Genomic DNA, 24,570 nt, shown 5'->3' with positions numbered 1-24,570 from the left:
TTATTCATAAAAGATTGGCACCCTAATATGGGTCATTCCATACGAAGTGTACATGCCACTTGGACACGACCATCACAGATTTTGCTCAAAGTTAGGGGAATTATTCATCTACTGTCTCTTTGGAAAAATCCCAATTCTGGTGTCGATTGGAATACCCCCCGCTCTGTAGGACCCCCCTCTTTATTGCAAAGTCGCGCAATTTTTGTCAAAAATCTCTTTTTTCTTTTTCCTACAATTCATAGACGTAAGATGTCCGGAAAATACTGACAGAAGCTTTTGAAGAAAATAAACCAAGGAATCCAGAAAAATATAAGTTTTGACCGGAAGTGTTGTCAGATAAATTATTTTTGTATTTGAAAACTAAATTAACCTTTTTCGGCAAATGCAGCCATTTTTATTCTAAATTTGATAATTTCATCGTGTTCCTTGGAAAATTTTACGTAAGAAGCAATTATTATCCCGAGGTAATATGAGCCAATCTCGAGATATAACATTTTTACCAAAATAGTTGTAAATTTCGTAATTTTTTTATTTTATAATAGATAGACGTAAGACACCCGAAAAATAATGATAGGTGAATTTTTAAGAAAATAAATCAAGAGATGCAGAAAAAATATTGTTTTTGGTCGGAAGTGTTGCCAGATGGATTGTTTTTTTTTTTTAAATTAAATTTGCATTTTTCGGCCAATGCAGCCCAACTTTGAGCAAAATCTGTGATGGTCGTGTCCAAGTTTGTGCATTTTCGTGGTCACTTCGTATGGAATGACCCCCTGTGGATTTAGACGAAATACTCGAAATGTGTTGGGTGAAACTCAAACAGAAGTATATCAATCTGTTCTCTATCTGTTTCTCTGTCAGAACTTGTTTTCAGATTATAAAACTAAGTTAGCAAATTTCAACAACAATCAATTAAAGTTACCAATCGAGGGACTCTATTCCAATCACCACGAACCTATTTAAAGCAGTTTTGCAGGCGTTTTTTTAGCACCGTAAGTGGCTCCTGAATAGCTGCAACATATGTTTCGACTAATATTCATTCACAGATTTCTTTGTGATTAACGATATTTCTTATATTCGTAAGACAGCTAGACATTGAAAGTTTTCGTTTCCATCATTCAAATTGTCGATATTGATCAAAATTCAGGAATTTGTGGCCGGTTTTCTTCGACTGATTAAAACTGGCGCCACTTAAGCAGTGGCCCTTCCTTACCCTACAATCATTAACATAATCTGTTATTTTCGAATGAAAAATTCTTGTCTCAGTAGTTATCCCATATTGCCCTCTTTCAAATCTGTATACAGAAGTACTCCAACTCCATATTGTTAACTGATCTATATACATATGGGTACATTGGATATGTTTCAATCTACACTGGTCGACAAAAGCGAGAAAATGCTGCCCTAGAAAGATTAAAGTTTCTCTAGTGTCGCGTGAGATTTGCTCGTCGGGTTCGTCGTTATACTCACGAGAAAACTCTTTATAGTCTCTGAAAAAAGGTTGGTCGCTAGGGGCATCAAAATTTAAAGGAATGGCTAAAAATTTCTAATCTTTCATTTTTTTTCTAGTTTGAGCTTTTGGACACAGGTTGACCAGTGTAATTATCTTACTTAAGTCCTCGCAAAATAACACGTGCATAAAAAAAACAAATTGAACTAATAAATATAACTTTTCTCTTTTCAGTGTGAATTTCCAACAGTAACAACTCGTTGAAATAACATAGAATGAAGCAGTAGCAGGATCTACAAGAAAATAAATTACGCTACACTGACGATTTTACCGGTTAAGATAGTATCCCTTATCGAGATCATCATGTGTATTCGTGTGTAAATAATGTTATGGCCAGCAAGCAATCTACCGTGTTGCCGTTCGTGTACATAGTCTGACAAACTTAGTTATAGGTAGATAGGTTCTGTGGTATCAAATAGAGGGTGAAAAAGGTTGATTGCTTGTTGTGAAACCATTCTTGGCCAGAGTGAAAGTGCGAACGGGGAGAAAATACCGGTGAAATTATACCAACGTGCCACAGTCCATAAGCAACGAATCAAAGCTTATCCACCAGAAGCTCTCTGCTGGGAACAACGCCAAACTGCTAACAGGAAAGATGATCAACAAATGCTACCTGGTAGTTCCGCTGCTCAGTCTGCTGGCCGGATACGCAGGTGAGTAATTTCACGACCCAGAATCAAAACTTGAAATGTGTCGTGTGACAAAGCTCTAGATGACCGAAAAGTGTCCGGACAACTTTCTTTTAAATATATAATGGAATTCAGAAGAAAAAGTTACACAATGGAGGACAAAGTTCTACGGTGGTGTGTTGGAATATAACACTTTTTTTTTCATTTTTATAGTAAAATGGGGCCAGAGCAGTGCATAAAGTTATGTTATCGTATCTAAATATCATGAGACTTCGCTATTGAAACTCATTTTTTACTCATTATTAAAATAAATATGTTTCTGCGGAAGGTTACCGGCAACTTCAAGATTTGCGAAGCGATTTTCTTGGCAGAAAAAATGAAGTAGAGAAAAACTGTAGCGAAACTTGCCGGTAGGTGCGCCGCACAATGTGCCTTTTGTTGATTGCAACATCATTATGAAATGTCTAGATTACAAAGGGTCACCGAGAGGTAAGGTAACCGCCTGGTGATTTCTCGCGTCACAAAGTTATCCGATAATGAACGAAACTTGTTGTACTTGAGCTTATAATGCACTGTGACACAAATTTTCACAGCATGCTCGCGTTGAAGCAGAACTTTTTTAAATTATTTTCTTCGCGTGACAATGCGCTGTCACTGGAAATAATCAGATATTTGCTTTTCTCATGCGCAAAAAATGAAATAAAGTTTCGTTTTAGTTCGTGTTTAGCATGTAGTCTGGAAATTCCAGGAATGTATCTGGTGCTTACTGTTGGTAAAGAATAATTTCCCACAGAAGAAGTCTCTAACCAGAATATTATCAATGCGGAAAGCTATCAAATCGACAAATGGCTCCCGGTAATAATCATTGCATAATTACTCGAAATAGCTTCTCGGCTGGACACCACCGAGCAATCAAAAAAAAGGTCTCCAGCCCAGTAAAAGTGCAGCTAGGCATGGCATAACAACACTCGAGGCAATCTCGTCAACAATGTCTGTCGCACAGTGTGGATGGAGCCACGGGAAAAGCGCCGGGCGGAGTGTGATTCCACAAACTATGTCGACGAATGTTTGTTGCGGTGGTAACAAAAGTGGCCTAGAGAGAAAGAGAGAGAAGAAGTCTTCTAGCTCCTACAAGGGTTCTTCGTTCTCGAGAACATAAACGGAAATCGTCGAGCACAAAAGCGCCACAGAGTTCAAGTGCCACCAGCGTAGCAACGGCAGTAAAATAAAAAAACAGAAAAGATCATCGGTAGCAAAGTAGTGAGAATCTTTCACTTAATACTCCTTACCCATAACTACCGAGGGTTTGTCACATCCCGATGAACATGTAATTATTCTTTTAATAGACATCATTTGAAGCTCTTCTTCAAATTCGCGATTGTTGGAAAAGACATCCGCTTATTATTAAAAGTGGTTTGCTTAAATTTACTCGACAAACTCAATTATGGCTCAATTTATTTACCTTATGAACTTGCTAACTGAGCAGTTTATTGCTACCTCCATAAAATCACATCATGAGCAACTGGCTTTGAGCTTTTTATGCTAATTCTATCCGATTCTATTTGCTTTGTGCATTTTTGTATCAAAGGTATTTTTTACATGAAGAAAACAAAACATATTTTTCACTTTTACTTTCAGTTTTCATTTTCTGTTTTTCAATTGTACTTTCAACTTTTTTTCCAGTTTTCATTTTTAATTTTCGTACCTTATTTTTCATTTTTCACTTTTTGCTTCTCAGTTACCATTTTTCATTCTTCATTGGTGATTCACTTGTCACTTTTTTTTTCTTTCCGCATTTCACATTTCAGCTGCCAAATTATACATATCCCATGCATGATAAAATTAAAGTTAAGGACATTAAAACTATTAAATATTTTTAACAAAAAGCCAGCAACCCCAAAGTTTGATACTTGACTCAATGCGGACACGTGCACGTGCAATAACACGGTGATGTCTCAAAAAAAAAAAAAAACCAACTAAAGGGCCCGTAAATTTTTCTACCATAAAAAAGTTACTGTTTCTTACTCCTGTATATACATGTAATATATCTTTATATTTTGTACACCACAAAAATTGTAATAACAAGCAGTCACTAATTAATAAATAATCCAAAGCCGCAGCAAGTTTCAACAAAGTTAGAAACAAGCTTCAAAAAGCTTTTGTAGTAAATTTTTAAGACGCCCCTAATTAACTTACCAAGCACACTGGACAAGGCAAACAGTTCGCTATATAACCTCTGCAGAGAATACTAAAACTGAAAAGAAGTTACCTCGCTTCTAGCATCCGTATAAGAAAGAAAAAAGTTGGAATCTTTGTAGAAAAGCTTCCTAGAGCTTACGATTCTATTTACACAGCGTGAACTGCTTTCAGAAATGGCTCGATGTAGGAGGTGCTAGCCCAGCACGCTAGTAATATTTCCAAGGACAAAATTTCATGCTTTGAATTGATAGCCAGCATGATAGTAACAATATTATGTGGGCTCAAGCTGTTTAAATTTGGCAGCGTACACTGTCTTCCGAATTATTAATTAGGTGATATAATCATCGATTAGTATTCGTTAGCACAAATGATACCTCAGGGGATTGTTGTCGCCAATAGTTCCATCTTAAAGTGTATTCATAGACTTCTCCTAAGTATGGCAAGCGAACCATACGATGCTCACATTTGGTTTCAACGTCTTGATTGATTTACTATGAGTACGCAATCTTCCATGGCCAGATAAAACATCTACCCACATTTATTCTGCGCACGAAACTTTCTCTATCACTCATCTGAAGTCATCTATTACTTGGATTAATATGGGACCAGGGCTGGAATTCACCTCAGTGCAGATAGAACCACACAAATTTGTAAACAACACATTTGCCATCAAACCGTGCGCGCCACTCCCGATATTTCGTTTGTGTTCTCTTCTCCCCATTCGCTCTTTTGTATTTCCTTCGCACTGAAAAAATGCGACTGAGTACACTTTATGCATTTGCCAAAATGTGCGACACCACACATTGTGTATTACTTTGTGTGTTGCTTGGGGCAATTATTATCGGATTTGACAAACGAACGATTATAGTATTATTTTTTGACGTAGAACTACCTTTTTCTTTAGCCTACCACATAGGGATGTAAATAGGAAAACTATTAACGAAAAGGGGACGAAATATGTCCCTTTTTAAATGCTTATAAATCGGTTTGTTTTCAACCGATTTCCTTCATTTTTGCAGTGATTGTTTGGAAAATTATACACGCATCCACCCAAATGTAGAAAAATGTTGATTGATTATGCAAACTATTGTACTATTGATAATTGTCAAGCCTTGTTTAAACGAAAATGACGTCCTCTAATTGGTTGTTATATGATTGCTTCCCAAGCACGGTCGACAGAATCATATACCTTGCAATTGAAAACATGCTTATTGGCCTATATAAGAGCCTGTTTCAGCCGAAGCCGCTCATAATAGTTCTGGACAGCGACACGTTGTCAACAGCAGTCGTCCTTCCTTAGCAGCAGCACTAGCCCTGTGGTTGGTCACCACGTCTCAGTAGGGTGGGGCTTATTTTCAAAAATTTTCGCGGGACCTGTTTTCCCAGGCAAAAAGACCTCCTTGGGGTTAAATAAGCAACATATAAGAAATTGTTTGATTTTCATTAAGGTCTAGAGGTGACGCAGAGGGCCTAAAGGTCAAATTGTAAACGAAAACAGTTTTAAAACAAAACATATGCCTATATAGGTAAACAGGTCATTTTGGGCGTAAATTTCGTCCGTTTTGCGTTAAATTCAACCGTTTTTGAGATATTCGCAATTTCAGTGTACACTCTTGCAATCTCGGGGTATGTGATTATAAGGAAATGCACAATGTGCCTATATAAGTTAATACGTCATGTTCTCGAATATATTCTTGCAATAGACATCATTGTTCCTCCAAAGCGAGTGCAGAAGAGAAAGAAAAAGAATAGGAAAAGCGAAAATATGAAACGTCACAAACTTGAAATTTACTGGTTTCTTCAGATTAAATACAAGCAATACACGCAATCGACTTTTCTTAGTTTTCCTTTTTTCAAGGCAAATAAACAAGTTATTGAAGAGTGAAAATTTCCTAGCATCAACACAAGTGAACATTCTTCGCGGGATCCTAGCAATCCAATTCTGCTGTAGTTTATTTAGTTAAAACCCTCACTGTTGGGACAGCACAAAGACTGCGATCAACATAACCGATTTTGAATAACAAACTGCCCTGTTAGAACGCATTCACAAAGGCAGTTAATTCGAAAATGCAGAGCTAATATGAAGTCGATCCAATCAATCAGCATTAACAGAATTTCGTCGTCTCCCAGCTGCCAAGTTGCAACATGATGCAACACGCAACAACGAGCAAACGAAATCGCTTGATGTTACAAACCGTAATAAGATACGGGTTAAAATCATTGCGTGTGTGAGAGCACCATCGGTGTTTATTCGCTGGAAACAAATATCGAATGCGAATTGTGGAATAATTCGTCTAAAGAATATTAGAGAATTAGACAACTGGAATGAAGGGCGTGGCCTATTACGTAGCACCCTTCGGCTATAAAAGAGTGTTTCTGGGAAAACTAGCTACATTCATTAGTCGGAAGGTGAACTGGATGGACCGTCCACAACGTTGACAGCAGTAGCAGCAGATATCGGCACTCAGCAGTTGCAGTAACAGACCATAGCAGCGGGTCGCGCCTGTGGCTGCCTTCGAATTAAGTACTTGCCCTGTGGTTGGTCACCATATCTCAGGAGCAGCGCGGTTTTTCTCGCTTCTCAGCGTGTGTCGTCAGACTGCCGTTATTGCCCCACTACTGAGGCAGCATAAAGGTTGCCATCAGCAAATCCAATTTTGAGCAGCAAAATGCTTTTCTCAAGGCAAATAAACAAATATTTGAAGGTTAATAATTTTGTGACAACTCAAACGAGCAATCTGTGCTGGATAGTAGCAATTTAAATCTGTAGCAGCCGTCTAATTTACAGAATGTGAAACAGCTTTTACAGCTCGTGTTTTAAGTGTCTTTATTACCCCACTGTTGAGGCAGCACAAAGCAAGCATTAGTAGACTTTGACTCATTAATGAAACACCTACAACAATGCATTTGTTAATAGTGTGCGTAGCTCTACGTCAGTTATGCGGTCGTGTCTTGGATACAACCTCCTACTTTTTTTTCGGTTTTCGCACTTCATTTGACTCCTACTGAAATAATTTAGGAGCTATTTTTCAGTGCTGCTTAGTTGGTTTTGTTCCAAAACTAAAAATGGTTTCTTCCCGCAGATAGCCGCAATATGTCTCGTACATGAACAGTAGGGTGGCAACAGAAATCGACTTTTCGAATTTCGTTTAGAAGCAGGGCTCAATAGTTTCGTCTTCGAAGAAAGTTTCCATACTAAACTTCAGCTTAATCTGACTTCGGGAACACTATCACATTATTTTGTGACCAATGAAAAAAATGCACAGGTACATAGTTTATAAATTTCTGAATATCAAAAAATTCTGATGCCAAATGCCTTAAAAATGCATGAAACATCGAGATCAGGTGTTATGCAAAAACAAAAAATGAAAAAATCGATCGGTTAAAGTTTCACTTTTCGACTGAACGAATTTTTAAATGCGACGAAGGACAATGTTTTTCGATACAAGTCATTACCACCCTAATGAACGGTATCAGTAGTGAATGCATGTAGTGATTGTATCTATATGAATACCGGGACAGAAACATGACTGGACGTGCGTAATATGTCCCAAGAAACACGTCCACGCCACTGAGAATCGTGTTTAAATGAATTCTCAAAAATGTATATGGTCCTTTCTTAGTTCTTTTTCTCTGCTATTTTTTCTACCCGCAACGCAACAGAAACTGCTCAAACTGAAGCTCTTTGTTCTTACGCAATGTGTCACAAAATGCAGCACAAAGTGTTGTTCCGTTCTCCCTCTCTTGAAATATTCCTCACTTGGTGATATCTTTCATAGTCATTTCGTTTTTGCGCTTTCTCTTTGTGCCTGTTGGTTGTCAACATGTGTAGGTACCGTTCTCGTTGTGCCTGACGTAAAATCAACACACTGAGCTCAATGAGTGTGCAAATGACAGCCCTGTATGGGACTAATTAATTATAGCCCTTTGTATTCGTCGCAACATCAAACTTGCTTTTCATGGACTTAGAACTTCATAAGTTTTCTCAGGCCTTTTCTGCACTATATAAAAATAATGGAAATTCACGCCAATTCTCTTAGTCAGTGGAACAGAAAAATCAGTTTGAAAAGGGTGATATGACCAACAGAATTTTGGCTAAACAACGAGATGCGAGAATATCTTTCAAATTCCATAAAAATATAACCTTTACACTGAAACACATCACAGTATTCTGAAATTCGTTTAAACATTATTATATAGGCACTTTACAGGAACAAATAGTAGGGTTGAGTACAAGCCTCGACCGCATGATCGAAATGCCAGTGGTTGTTCTGAAAAAAATTGTTTGTTGTTCAATTTAAAATCGGATATGATGTAAATTGGACCTCTGTGCTACCCCGACAATGGGTATTAAAGTGAGATGATTGCGCAAAATGAAGGCATCGAATCAAAATAAAAAAGAAAGCAAAATGTTTTAAATTCTTGTAAATATTTTAATTAAATAATATTACAAAATCGTAACGAAGTACTCTGACAACGGAAAGGAATGCTGTTTTCACACAGGAAATTAGACAACCGACAGAAATTTTGACTGCCAGCATTTAGAATGCTTGTGTAGTTGTCAAAAAAAGGAAATGTATTGAATATTTTTAAAATTTTGTGCAAATGAGGAGTTGGAGTACTACAAAATTTTAATTTAAGCATAAACATACGACATCATTTGTACCAAATGAAGATAGGATTTTCATTTGATCAACAAAGTTTCATGTTTTTGAATCTTTTACAACTTCCTAAATAAACGATTCCTCTATCTCTTAACACAAAAAGGTTAGTTTTTTTTTTTTTTTTTTGATATAGCAAACATTTCGTCCACTGTGCGACCACTGTGCGCCGGTGACACCATCCGAAAGTAAAATGATTGGTTTGAGCAGGAACAAGCTTTTATTAATCTCATGATGGATGTTTTGAGAGACCACACCCGTGTTGTAACTAGCGTTTTCTTTTTGTTAGAATTTGTCCTCTCTTAGCTTCGGTCAACGGCGGAATAGGACCGATTGTTGAGCTCTCAAACACGCAAAAATACAACCCGCATTTTATTCCTTCTTGTGATGACAAACATTTTTTGTATTGGATCCTGTCAGATGGAAACAGGTAGCAGAAGACGAATTTGATTACGCTGTTGCATGTTGCTGAAAGACATGAAGATGGAGGTCGAATTGCTGCTTTAGTCGAATTTACAACCATTTTTGCGGAGGTTCCAACATCTCAAATAAAGGATACTGAATATTTTAAAACTGTCTGCCTGTCTGCATATAAGGAATTGAAATACTATACAATTCTGATTTACACATATGAATACTACATCAACGAACAGTTATGCAAAAAATTCTATGCAGTTCAAACAATTGTTCGATTGATATGATACTGATCGCATCTCTCAACCAAGTTGGGACCGTCCTTCCCCCTTCCATCCGCTAATAAAATGATTAGTTCAGGCAGCAGAAGGCTTCTATATTGCCCAAAGATTGCATTTTCCGGTTAATTAATATACATAGCCGGATTCAAAAGGTGCCAGGCCCCAAACCCCACAAACATTTACTTTTCATGACTCATAACTAATTACGAGAAAATGAAAATCTAGAAAATTTTGTGGCGCTTTAAATTAAATTAAATTTTTATAAATCAAACACGGTTCTTCTATAACCTTCCTTCAATTCATATTTTTGTTTGACATATTCATTTATTGAAATTTTGACAACTGAAAGTGAGGCCCCCACAACTATTCGGTCCCCGGGCCTCCGAAATCTGTGTTTCAAGAAGGTTTGACAACATTCAACAGTAGGTACAATATTTCTCATAATCAAATTAAAATTTTCTGGATTTAGGCTTTTTCAACAGAGAAGGAAAATTTATATTTGCTGATGAATCATTATAATAAAATTTAAATTTTAAAATTTTATAAATAAAACAAAGATCCATGTAACACTGTTTTCATTTTTAAATCGAATAAAAATCATTGGAAGTTCGGTAACATTCATTTGAGATTCAAAATCCAAACACTTTATGTCTATATATCATAACACGAGAATTGAAAGGGTTTTCTTTTTTAAAAACTAGGTGTTGCGCCATAAATAATTCTAAAGTGTTTCGCATATGAGTTCTATATGTTTTGACCGGATAAGAGAGAGCGGATTTAAGTGCGAAACACCTTATAATGTCGTGTCGATTTGATTTCTTTCAGAATTATGACAGCCTGTTCTTAGAGCAATAGGTTGGGGAATGCACTCGAGTGAGGTTAATCAACTTGAAAGTCTGAAGCGATAAAGTTCAGTAGCCAGTCTCTCCCTTCTCTCTCTTTCTCCCTCTTTCTCTCTTTTTTCTGGTCTGAAGTCATGCGAGAATAATGTTGAAGGTCACTGAAACCCAGTTGTTTGGAGTGCACCTTTTCGCCAAGAAATAGTTGAAGAGGTTGTTTATAACCATAAGGCCAACGAAGAATTACGACAGCCTGTCTCATGTCAATGTATTTCTTGCAAAAGGTTTAGTAATACGATTGATGTTGGCCCTGTTGAAAGAAAGTTAAAGAAAATTGGGTTGAATATTGTGAAGTCATTTAATTGTGAAATAGCTGAAGTTTTTTGCCACTTGCGTATATTGTTATATTCTGTTGTCTACTCGCTAGCTGTTATGGATAACTAAGTAATTGATAAAGTTCTGCAAATGGTAAAAAATGATACCGAGGTAACAACAGAACGAAATTCATCCCGCACATCTAGCTAATGGCAATCTACAATGAAGAGAAATTCGTTTCTTGGCCCCTCAAAATCATTTGAATAAGCGCGCAGCAGGTAAACATTTTCTATCACTCGCCAAAACATTACGGAGAGTGGTAAAATCCACAGTACTACAAGAAGATATTATTTCATCGCATGTATTCAAAGTTGATATTAATGGACCCTAATAGGTTTAATAAGAACTGGAAGTTTTAAATTTTCAAATCCGTTTTTCTCGATACAATAAATTATGAGTTGTGTATAATATGCCAATTTTGTGACAATTTGGTCGTTATTCGTTTTGCAAAGTTATTGCGAACCAATCACGGCTGCTGTATTTTCGTACTACGATGCTTACAGCAGTAAATAGCACTTCGATGCTCATTGTTAAACTCACGGTTACTGTAGTTATCAATGTGGAAAACTCATTTATACAACTTCAATTGAAAATATGTTGTTGTCATTAAAAGGACAGTTGGTTTTACTTTTCACAACACTGGAGACATGCCTGTATGTTGACGGTGCTTCCCATACAAAAGAGAGATTCTGAATCTAGCGCTGTGGAAGGTACTTTGGGAATTGAAGTTCAAACTGAACTTGGGATTTTATTTATTGCCGCAGCATATTTACCATTTCAATGCACACGCGAGCACAAAAATTATGTTAAAGGTGATTTACAAAAACTCACCAGAAATCGTTCGAAATTTTTTATAATCGGCGATTTTAACGCTTAACATCGTTCATGAAATAATTCTCAAAGTAATTCCAATGGCAAAATTTTATTCAATGATTGTTCTTCAGGATCCTATTCTATTTTGTCTCCGAATAGTCCTACATGCTTTTCTTCTGTAAGAAACCCATCAACAATTGATTTGGTGCTAACAGATCAAAGTCATGTATGTAGTGATTTGATCACACATGCTGACTTTGATTCTGATCATCTTCCAATAACTTTTTCTTTATCACATGAATCAGTTTTAAACCCTATGAGCTCTGTTTTTAATTATAACAAGGCTAATTGGGAAAGATACAAAACAATAATGAGCTTGATTTGCAAAACGAAGTGAATATTGATTCCGCTTTGGAAGCATTAAAATGTGCAATTGTTGATGCCAGGAATTATTCTGTTCCAAAGGCTCAAGTGAAATTTGATTCACCAATAATTGACGAAAATCTTCAACTTCTAATTCGTTTGAAAAATGTCCGCAGACGTCAATATCAACGTTCTCGTGACCCTGTTTTTAAAACTATTTATAAAGATTTACAGAAAGAGATTAAACATAGATTTACTCTTCTGAGAAATCAAAATTTTGAGACTAAAGTTGAAAAATTGAAACCATATTCAAAACCTTTTCGGAAGCTGTCGAAGATTCTTAAGAAACCTTCAAAGCCTATTCCAGTTTTAAAAGGTGGTGAAAGTTTTCTTGTATCCAATGAACAAAAGGCTCAAAGACTTGCTCAGCAGTTTGAGAGTGTTTATAACTCAAATTTGAATTATGTGAGTCCAATTGAAAATGAAGTCACACGTCAATTTAATTTAATTTCTTCCCAGAATTTTTTACCTGCAGAAATAATTGAAACTAACCTGAATGAGATTAAGTCAATTATTAAAAATTTCAAAAATATGAAGCACCTGGTGACGATGGAATCTTTAATATATTAATCAAACATCTCCCTTAGAGCACAGTGGAATTTTTAGTGAAAATTTTCAATTGCTGCTTCAAAATTGCATATTTTCCCAAATTATGGAAAAATGCAAAAATTACTCCAATTTTAAAACCGGATAAAAACCCAGCTGAAATTTCAAGTTATCGACCAATCAGTTTGCTTTCTTCAATAAGTAAACTGCTTGAGAGAATTATTCTTAACAGAATGATGTCACACATCAACGAAAATTCAATTTTTGCAGATGAACAGTTTGGATTTCGCCATTGACATTCCACAACTCATCAATTGCTCAGAGTTACTAATATGATACGAGCTAACAAATCTGAAGGTTATTCCACTGGAGCTGCTCTTTCAGACATAGAAAAAGCATTCGACAGTGTTTGGCATAAAGGTTTGATTGCGAAATTGCAAACTTTTAATTTTCCAATTTTCCTAATCAAAATCTTAAAAAATCATCTCACTGATCGAACTCTGCAGGTTGTCTATCAGAATTCAAAATCTGATAGATTTCCTGTCAGAGCAGGTGTACCTCAAGGTTCAGTCTTGGGTCCAGTCCTGTACAACATATTCACTTCAAATCTTCCTGATTTGCCTCCAGGATGCACAAAGTCATTGTTCTGCGATGACACAAGCATTTCCGTAAAAGGAAAAAGTCTTCGTGTCATATGCAGTCGATTGCAGAAAAGTTTAGATATTTTTTCTTCCTACTTGCAAAAGTGGAAAATCTCTCCCAATGCTTCTAAAACTCAAATGATAATTTTTCCGCATAAGCCTAGGGCTTCTTTCCTCAAGCCAAACAATAATCACGTTGTCAAGATGAATGGGGTCATTTTAAGTTGGTCTGATAAGGTTAAGTACTTGGGACTAATTTATGATAAAATACTTATTTTCAAAGAGCACATTGAGAGTGTACAAGCCAAGTGCATCAAATATACGAGATGTTTATATCCTCTCATTAACAGGAATTCTAAACTTTGTTCAAAGAACAAACTTTTGATTTACAAACAAGTTTTTAGACCAGCAATGCTTTATGCTGTACCGATCTGGTCAAGTTGCTGTTTAACAAAGAAGAAAATGCTCCAAAGGAATCAGAATAAAATTCTGAAAATGATTTTGAAGCGTCCTCCTTGGTTTGGTACACTCGAAATACATAGACTTACTGATGTTGAACCATTAGAAACTATGTCAAATAAAATTATTAACAATTTTCGACAAAAATCGTCGCAATCCTCAATTGCAACGATAAGCTCTCTTTATAGCCAATAAGTTAGCAATTAAGTTAGTTGTAAGTTTACTTCCCCTTTTCTGACAAGAAGATTTAAATCCCTACGAATGATAAGTCCTAATTGCGAAAGCAAACAAATCCTAACAATTAAAATTACAAATTTCTAACAGTGTTGAGAAGTCACCATTTGTGATTGGACACACACACTCATTATTTACTAATATTTATCATAAATACTTAAGCTACTAACAAATCCCCCCCATAAAAAAGCGCTGTGGAAGGCGCAGTTTGAAATTGTAATGCTGCACTCTGCTTGCTACTGGTAGATCCAATTTGCAGTAAATCAACCTCTAGCAACAGTAATCGGATATAATGCTGCTGCTATCCATTATAGCTATCCGCTACCGCTATCCCTACTGCCACACCCACCACTTTTTATCTAGGAGTGGCCACTAGTAAATTGATTAATTTTAGCAGAAGCAGGTACTTATATAGCCAAAAAGTACATTATCGATTAACAAGGTATAACATTCTGTCAACCGTGTTAGACTAGCATTAGGAGATTAATCAGAGATCGGAATCTTCGTTTCAACAAGACTTGAAAATTTTCAATAGTACTGTTTTTCGATTTGTACTCCCATGTATGTTGCCGTGAAACGTAGTTCTACGTCAAAAAAAGAAGGATATAAGCCAGCCGGATAAGAGTTATGAGAATTGTCACAGTTACTACTAGTGTGAAAGGTTCATGTATTTCTAAATAATCATTTTTACAATAACGACCAGGGTACCAAAGATAAACGGAAGTGTTACCTATGAACAGTTTATCACAACAAGATATAAACCTTATTTAAAGAATATTCACTGCTGAATTGTGTGATTTTCCGGTTCAATTGTTCCTTCGTGCCCACTCGAACACCGTTATCAGACCAATATCAATAACGCAAATTAGTTAATCTAAGAACCAAAGTAATTTTCGCATAAGTTTAAAAATAGTTTATTTGACACGGCACGATACAAATTATGTTTAACTGAGCCAAGTACATTTTTTTTTAATTCTAAGTTAGCAGGGAAAAGAGGGAGGCCCATTTTTTATATCTCGCGGCCGACTACGAGCTAGTGGGGATTTAAGGTGAGAGGAGGGGAGTTACAATTTCGATTTTAACTATATTGAATTACAGGATTCATTTATTTGTACATGGCTAAGCAGTGATGTTCCATTTGAGCAGTTTTGGTCTGAGGTGTCTGCGTGAACATGAAGGAGCCGAGTCTTCGTTTTAGTGTCTCCACCATGGTGTATCATTTTCATTCATTTTATGACGGGAATTGTAATCTAGCAAATAGATAAAAAGAAAATCAAATTTTAATTCCAGCGTTTTTTATAAACCCGTATAGCTGTGTCATGTACTGGAGATCACCGCTCCCCAGAATGTCTCTAACGGGTACGTTCGGTTGTTTTCCTCGTGCCCGAAGGGAATCTATAAGCTCGGACCTAACACCACAGTATTCGGTACACGACCAAACAACATGCTCGATGTCATGGTAGCCATCGCCACAAACGCAGTGATTACTGTCTACAAGCCCTATACGAAAGAGATGCGTGTTAAACGTGTAGTGATTGGACATAAGTCTCGACATCACGCGAATGAAGTCCCGACCTACATTCAACCCCTTGAACCATGCTTTCGTCGATACCTTAGGAAAAATGGAATATAGCCACCGTCCCAGTTCATCTGAGTTCCATGATAATTGCCAACTGTTGAGTGTTTTCTGACGCAAAATGCTATAAAATTCATCATAAGCAATTGGTCTTACATAAATATCGCCATCAATAGCACCCACCTTAGCTAAAGCGTCAGCCTTTTCATTGCCCGGAATGGAACAATGAGAAGGGACCCACGCTAAGGTAACCCGGTAATTTTTATCTGTTAAAGCACTTAAAAACCGCCGTATTTTCCCCTGGAAATACGGGGTGTGCTTCACAGTCTTCATCGATCGCAGAGCCTCAATGGCACTGAGACTGTCTGTGAAGATGAAGTAGTGGTCTATGGGCAGGGTTTCGATGATCCCAAGAGAGTACTGAATAGCAGCAAGTTCTGCGACGTACACGGAAGCAGGAGCATCGAGTTTGTAGGAGGCGGTAAAGTTTTCGTGGAAAACACCGAAGCCAGTGGACTCATCTAGATTAGATCCGTCAGTGTAAAACCTTTTATCACAACTAACATGTTCAAACTTATTGGAAAAAATCTTAGGGATCTCTTGGGGTCGCAATTGATCCGGGATACCAGAAATGTCTTGTTTCATGGTGGTGTCGAAGAATATAGCATTATTAGAAGTAGCTAAAAGTGCGACATTGGAGGAATCGTATGAAGAAGGATTAATATCTTGAGCCATATAGTCAAAATATAAAGTCATAAATCTGGATTGAGATTGAAGGTCGACCAACCTCTCGAAATTTTCAATTACTAATGGGTTAATAACTGTGCATCGAATTAGTAACCGGTAAGAGAGATTCCAAAAACGATGTTTCAACGGAAGAATACCCGCTAGCACTTCAAGACTCATCGTATGGGTCGACTGCATGCAACCCAAGGCAATACGCAAACAACGATATTGTATTCTCTCTAGTTTTATAATGTGCGTGTTCGCGGCGGAGCGAAAGCAGAAACAGCCGTACTCAAGAACTGACAATATCGTTGTTTGGTATAACCTTAGAAGGTCTCCTGGGTGAGCACCCCACCAAGTTCCGGTAATCGTACGAAGAAAATTAATCCTCTGTTGGCATTTTTGGGTCAGATACCTAATATGACAAGCCCAGGTGCATTTAGAGTCGAACCAGACCCCGAGATATTTAGCGACTAAAACCTGAGAGATCGTTTTACCCGTTAGTATGAGCTGCAGCTGAGCTGGGTTATGCTTCCTAGAAAAAACGACCAGCTCAGTTTTCTCCGGAGAGAATTCGATACCCAGCTTAAGAGCCCATTCAGACAAATTGTCTAAGGTATCTTGCAATGGTCCTTGCAGATCGCTAGCCTCGCTACCAGTAATGGATACAACGCTATCGTCTGCGAGTTGCCTTAGCGTGCATGAATTTGCAAGACATTCATCGATGTCATTGACGTAAAAATTATATAAGAGAGGACTTAAACATGAGCCCTGCGGGAGGCCCAAGTAACTAATTCGGGAAGTTGTCGAATCGCCATGTGAGAAATACATATGCTTTTCTGACAACAAATTGAGCAAAAAGTTATTCAAATTTGGTGAAAGTCCCTGCGAATGGAGTTTCGCGCTTAAAACTTCTACAGAGACAGAGTCAAAAGCCCCCTTAATATCCATGAACGCAGAAGCCATTTGCTCTTTTCGAGCAAAGGCTAGTTGAATTTCAGTAGAAAGCAACGCTAGGCAATCGTTCGTCCCTTTGCCCCGGCGAAAGCCAAATTGAGTATCTGAAAGTAACCCGTTTGTTTCGACCCATTTGTCTAACCGTAAGAGGATCATTTTCTCCATTAATTTCCGGAGGCAAGAGAGCATCGCAATCGGCCTATATGAATTGTGATCAGAGGCAGGTTTCCCGGGTTTCCGAATAGCAATGACTTTTACCTCCCTCCAGTCATGCGGAACAATATTTAGCTCAAGAAACTTGTTGAACAAGTCCAACAAGCGTCTTTTTGCAGAGTCGGGTAGATTCTCCAACAGGTTGAATTTTATTCTATCTAACCCTGGAGCCTTATTGTTGCACGACAGGAGAGCCATTGAAAATTCCAACATCGAAAATGGAGGCTCTTCCGTAGTTACTATAAACGCGTCGCGAAAGGTTTTCTGTTCCGGTACAGAGTCCGGACAGACCTTTTTGGCAAAATCAAGTATCCAGCGATCTGAATACTCCTCACTCTCATTCGAAACGTCACGGTTCCGCATGCGCCTGGCGGTATCCCAAAGAGTGCTCATCGCTGTTTCCCTCGACAACGCGCTTACGAACCGCCGCCAGTACCCGCGTTTTTTCGCCTTTACTAAGCTCTTCATCTGCCTGCCCAGTGCCTCGTACTTTCGAAGCAGGTTGATAGTGCCGTACTCCCGGTAGTCCTTATACGCAGCGGACCTTCGCGCGTACAGCTCAGAGCACTCTTTGTCCCACCATTTGTTGGGAGGGCGCTGTCTAATCGTTACCCCGGGTATCGGTTTCGTTTGAGCTTGAGTCGCGGCGTCGATTATCAAGCCAGCTAAGAACGCGTATTCTTCCTCCGGAGGAAGTTCCTCGTGAGTCTCGATAGATTGCGCTATAATAGACTCATAACACTTCCAATCAATATTACGTGTAAGGTCGTAGGAAATATTGATTGGGTTCGGGGGAGTTGAACCATTAGCAATTGATATAACGATTGGAAGATGATCACTACCGTGGGGATCGTTGATTACTTTCCACTGGCAATCTAACGCTAGTGATGTCGAGCAGAGGGATAGATCAAGCACGCTTTCACGTGCTGGAGGATTAGGTACACGTGTCGCTTCCCCAGTATTATCTGTCATATTGAAGTCGTCGATCAAGTTACAGATTAAAGAAGATCGGTTGTCGTCGTACAGCGACCCCCATAGCGAACAGTGAGAGTTAAAATCTCCCAAAATCAAAAAAGGTGCGGGAAGCAATTCTGCTATATCAAGGAGTTGCTTCTGTTCAATCCGCGCGGATGGGGGAATATATAATGAAACAAGGCAAAGGTCTTTTCCATTCATATTCGTTTGAATGGCAACAACTTCAATATTCGAGATCGAGGGGAGGTTGATTCTGAAGAAAGAATAGAACTTTTTGATCCCTAAAAGTACCCCTCCACCGTGTGAGTCTCGATCTCGACGAATGATGTTGAAATCGTGGAAATTAAGTTGGTCATTTGAATTGAGAAAAGTTTCACAGAGCGCGAACGCATCACAATTGTATGTGTTTAAAATGTGAAAATAAATCGAATTTGGGGATGATACTTCTGCAGTTCCACTGTAACACAGTGACAAAATTCCTAACCTCTTTCGACGTATTAGTCATCGAAAGATACGATAGCTGAAATGAGGGGCCAAGTTGCTGTGAGTTGCTTCAAATAGGTTTTCACTGTAGGGAGAAGGGCAAGAAGAATATTTTGTAGGGGATCTGGTATGTTGAATGTTTAAAATATCCAGTCCACAATATCAGAGAATTTTATGAACCCTGTTTCTTTTATGTCTTTTGATCGAGAAATGGGTGCACGAGGGGTTTTTGGTGCCCCAGGAAGCGGTGGCCACTCCTGGTTTGATTTGAAATTAAAACCGGGGGGCACTTGCTTCGGTTTTTCTTCACCGCTTCCTTTTTGTGTTGTCTTATTGGTCATTCCGCTAGGGGTTATCTCACGACCTTTGCGAGAAAGATTAGGAGAGTTGAGCATTCTCCTCTTCCTAGATCCCTCTGGCGAGGCATAAGAACACCCTTCGATGGGATCGTCAGATGTACCCTCATCGGTTGGCAAAAAGGAAAAGATGTTTCCTGTCGAGGGTGGCTCAGCCCTCTTAAGCATTTCTGCAAAAGAGCGCTTTGATCGTTCCTTAAGGGAACGCTTAATTTTTTCCTCGCGCTGTTTGTACGCGGGACACGCCGAAAGGTCATGCCGAGTTCCCTCGCAGTAAAGACACTTTTCAGTATCCTCACTGCAAGCGGTCTCAGCATGATTGCCTCCGCACTTGCTGCAGCGTGCCTTGTTGCAGCAGTAGGTGGCTGTATGACCTAACAGCTTGCAGTTTTGGCAATGCATGACCCGCGGTACGAACAGGCGTACAGGCAGACGAACCCTGTCCAAAGAGATGTAGTTCGGCAGTGCGGATCCGGCGAATGTTACACGGAAGGAATCAGAAGGGTGGAATTTCTTCTTCCCTTCTTCGATTGATACTGAATGCAATTGCTTGACATCCAGTATCTTTACATCTTGAATCAGGGGGTTCTTGAAGCAGCCAACCCCGTGACGCAAAATGTCATCGACCGTGAGGCTTCCTTCGGTAACCACACCGTCGATCTCCACGTCCTTGGCAGGGATGTACACGCGGTACTCTCTCGTGAAGAGCTCGTAGCTAGCAATTGCGTTTGCTTGCTTCAAGCTACTCACGACAACTCGCAGTTTGTTCGGTCTAACCTTTGTAATTTCGGTTACGTCCGAAAACTGTTTTGCCAGGTCCTTGCCTATTTGTATAATGTTAATAGGCTTCTTTATGGGCCTAAAGAAAACTACGAACGGACCTTTCGAAGCATCTGGGTAAGCTTTCACCCGTGTTGCCGGTACCCTTGGTACGGGGCTAGGTAGCGGGGAAGGTAGAGGGGAATTGATGGGGGAGATCTCAATCTCTTCCCCATTTGTTTCCACATCCAGAAATAGTTGCACCTGCATGTCGTCCATTTTGCGGGAGCGTTACGCTCTACCGCACACAAACGATAAATATTCGAATGTGGGGGGGGGGGTGGGGGGATCAAGTAGTTGATATTAAATTTTAAAAACAATTTTTCAAACTACAATAGATCAAAATAAAAAAAAAGGCAGTAATACTAATACCAATAACAATAGTAATAATAGTAATAATAATAATAATAATTATAAAAATAATAATAATAATAACAATAATAATTCTAATAATTATAATAATAACAATAATAATAATAATTTTAATAATAATGATAAAAAATTCTAAAGTGAATACTTCATCGAACGTCTAAGTCACGACCTCACGGCTGATAGTTGGATTAATCGAGTGTCTCCGCAGAACAAACAATGACGATCCAGCTTCGTGTTGTGACACAGTGGCCGTATCTTACACTCGACCTTGTAGATGCCACTTGTAGTTGACTTCCACTCGCTCGATCGTATGATGGCGCTAGCGGGGTAACAGCGGTGCGGGAGAATTATTCTTGCTGATATATCAGCTGCGTATCAGATCACTGGCGGGGTAGCCTGCCCCTACCAGTGTGCAGAAGATGTTTCTGCCGATAAACTGCAGGCTATTGTTATCGCGCAGCACAAGAACTGATCGACAAAAAAAAACACCCGTACGATAACTCGTGTATTTTTATTTTGCGAATCAAACGGAGATAAACAATTTGCGTCTAATCAAGACGAAAGCAAAACAACGAATGAATTTTCGCATAAGGAAAGCACAAACTTTCTTTTGGTGCTTATGAAAATCACTTTGTAGTATCGAAGGTGTTTTGTTTCGTTTCTCTTTCTCGAAACTGCGTGGCCACGCCTCCAATACAAAAATCTACGCTGAACTCGATACAAAAGACTGCATGTAAAAAATTCAACTTCATTCTTGTTCTTAACACGATAGCAAGTGGCGCCCTTATACCTGTGTGAGACAGGCGTAGTGAAATATATTAAACAAGAGGTAAAAACGATATTTATATTTCTTCTACGTCACCATTTCATACAACTCCTAAGGCTGTATACCTTGTAGTATTTTAGCATATTTTCAAATACATTATTCCAAAACTCTCACTTTTATTACACTGGTATATCGCATACCTGTCCCATCGTACATAAGGTTTGCGAAGAACTTGAGACAACTATCGGGAGAACGGAAGAGTATTCTGGCCACTCAATTCACTGTTTATATATTAAATTTATCGAAGAGTTTACCCAGAAAATCTTCGGTAAGGAGCACTTTTTGCAGCGGATTTAGTTATTTTAATAAAACATATTTCAATTAATTTTAAGAAAATATAAATTTAATAATAAATCAATCATTCTAATACTTTATTGGACCACAATTTGCTGCAAGAACTGCTTGAATTCATCGATGAATAGAATTGTAGAGCTTTTGAATGACCTCAAGTGGTATATTGTACCATTCTTTGATTAGTAGAGAAACGAGTTCCTTTAGCGACGATGGAGGAGGGAGGAAATACGGCTCGGATGCATTAGGAGACTGCACATTAATTTGCAAAGAGACGAGTGAGAGCGGTTCGGATCGCACAGCACACTCCATTCGTCTCGTGCTTAAGATCTCTTACTCTTAACGAGCGTACGAGCTTCCGTGGGCCAGGAGTGGCCAATGCAGCCCATATTCTGGAATATGTCTTTTGGAAGATTCCTGATGAAAAATCCAGAATGATGCAAATTAGAATTACTATCAGGCAACCCATCACCAAATCCATCCGAAAATAAGCAAATATGCTGTGCTTACCGGAACTCAAGAATATTTCCTGTGACCCAGGCCACATTTGTAGTTAGAAAGTAAAAATATTTAGAGCATAGTTACAGCATTTTTTTACGTTCCATGCATTTAAAATATTTGATAATGAATATAAATTTCAGATTTCTATTTTCGATACAGATTTGGTGATAAGCTTTTTAAAATTTCATTTCTTTCCTTTTTTATGAATTTTTGAAAAGGTATCAAACAGACTGAAATGCGAGAATAAGATCCAGTGAAAAAAATTTTAATGAAAATTAAGCTTTACCATTTTCATTAAGTTAGATTACCAATCTTCACAAATTGCCTTCCATTTCTCGCTGACTTCTAATATTCAAGTATTTACAAAAAAAATTACATCAATCCATTTTTTATTTCTGTGACGATCGCTTCCAGAATTTTAGGTATAAAGCAAAAAGTAAAAAATTGCTGAAAAACTAATCTTCTGTAAGAATCAGGAATAATCAGTAAATTTTATTTTTGAAGATTGAACTACTGATGTTCCTTAACTTATAAAATTTTACTACAATCAAAAACTGATACATGAGGAAGGGTGGCGTTATATTGTGTTTTCGAATACAAAAATATAAATTTTTAGAATAAATCTTCAGAGGGAAATAATAAATTATTTCGAGCTCTGCACCAATTTTCATATCCATAGCAGGATGCAAATTAGAAGCAATTGTGAGACATTCACATTACATATATTTTGACACTTTTTTCGATTTTCCTGATTCCTTCTCAAACATGCTATACATTTCAAAAACATGATAATAATTTCAATTTACGCTTGATTGCGGTTCACAGCTACTCGGCGCCATTTCATTTATGTAACGAAAAGCCCCCCGGAGTGCAAACTCAATTCCACTAAAGTACTCGCCGACAAAGCATCAAGCACTTGAGCCTGAGCTAGGATAATTTGAATTTTCTGGCAAACGTCTTCGAGAATTACAACAGCACACTGCCGCTCTGCAGCCACATTTTCCTCCTGTTGGCATCACATTGCACTTGTGCCTAACAAGGGCTCTTCGTGTTAGGAGGGCAGTTACATAAGCAAGAATACGTGAAATACGAAAGCCTGCGGCAGTGCAGATGCACGGGAGGCCAGGCTGGTTGCTCCTGCTCGCGAGCTTATTCACTACGAGCCCGTTCGATCGAAATGGTTCTTCCGAAAATAGCTGCAATTGTTCAGCACACATTACAGCTGAAACGGCACATAAACTGATTCACTTTATATGGTTCAAGAAACAGCCAAGAATCGATTTTGTGGTAGCCACAGAGATCCGTTAGATAAACCACTTCCGCCTACTTTTTGATTCGGACGAAAAAATGTACTTTCTAAAGTGTTCATCTTATGAGAACAAAAAAAACTTCTGGCTGATTCATCACTTCGCAAATGTTTTGTCCGACGCCATGCCGTGAGCCAAAAATGTTTTCTCAAGAGAACATTCTTTTATTTTGTTCATCGACCCAAAACTTAAGCTTTTGCCCCGAGTGGTAAGGTAGTTCGTCTTCTCGTGTACATCCTGGCTAAAGCAAAATGAACTACAAAATTGAGTGTCTATATTCCAAGCTTGGAGCGGCTTGAGAATCGACAGTCTTACCAACCGTTGTGACTTCAAAAGGAAGTACATGAAACCCAAAAAAGCAAAGTTAAAAATATCAATCGGCAAAGACCAAAACGATTTCAAGCAAGAAGCCTACTTGAGATGTCCGAATCCTCTCCAAACCTGCTTGATTGGGTGCTTCTTCGAAATCTAGTTCGGTGACCAAATTCCACAGAGATAAAATATCGTTCAGTAAATTCTATTGTATAAACTTACTTTCAAGAGACACTTTTACAGCTGCGGCGGCAAACGTTCCAAGAGATAAGAAAACAGGAGCTAGCGCATCCGATGGATACCCAATCTAAGTTGCTCTTCTATTCCACCAGTTCAAAGTATCGAGTGAGATGAACATGAAAAGAATAAAAAGAGACGCGTCCGGGGCATTGGCTCCTGGGGAAAAGTCTACGAAACAATTGATTGCTGCGCTGAAAAGCAGAGATGAAAGCCTGTGGGCTTGCCGATCACAGAGAAACAATAATATCAAACATGTAATTGAGAGTAAAGCAACTTTCTGTTAAATTATAGATTTGACAATTTTCTGATATCTAAAAATATTGTTCATTAAAGCAAGCGTCATGTCTTTATTGTGATATTAGGGAGACATTCTTTTGAAACATCATTCTGCTCGGGCTCGCGCAAGGTGTCGGCCGTTTACCAAAGTATAGCCCCGTTTGGTTTAGCAGCCACCAATTATTTTTCACACTGAACTAGATCGGAAGAGCACAAAAAGCACGACTTGGCAATAATTTCACCTAGCAGGGGCTTTCGTAGTCCAGATATTCACCGCCAATATAGCAAATTGACTCACTTGCAGATAGATAAGCTCTAC

At 38.3% G+C, this 24,570-nt stretch overlaps 1 protein-coding gene across 3 annotated transcripts in view; it reads left to right on the top strand.

The window, feature by feature from the left end:
• The first annotated feature begins 1,685 nt into the window (after positions 1–1,685).
• The window catches only part of LOC129726873 (uncharacterized), a 67,277-nt gene continuing 44,392 nt past the window's right edge, over positions 1,686–24,570 (top strand). For all 3 annotated transcript variants that reach the window (XR_008728425.1, XR_008728426.1, XM_055684054.1), the window contains exon 1: positions 1,686–2,160. Coding sequence is in view for 1 of the 3 variants with exons in the window: in XM_055684054.1 (XP_055540029.1) it covers positions 2,103–2,160 (58 nt within the window). In the remaining 2 variants the exon portion in view is untranslated. The remainder of the gene's footprint in view (positions 2,161–24,570) is intronic.

The sequence above is a fragment of the Wyeomyia smithii genome, chromosome 3 (assembly GCF_029784165.1).
Source record: "Wyeomyia smithii strain HCP4-BCI-WySm-NY-G18 chromosome 3, ASM2978416v1, whole genome shotgun sequence".
In the NCBI taxonomy this organism is placed as follows: domain Eukaryota; kingdom Metazoa; phylum Arthropoda; class Insecta; order Diptera; family Culicidae; genus Wyeomyia; species Wyeomyia smithii.
The sequence above is the reverse complement of the archived record's forward strand: the minus strand, read 5'-3'. Positions and strand labels throughout refer to the sequence as shown.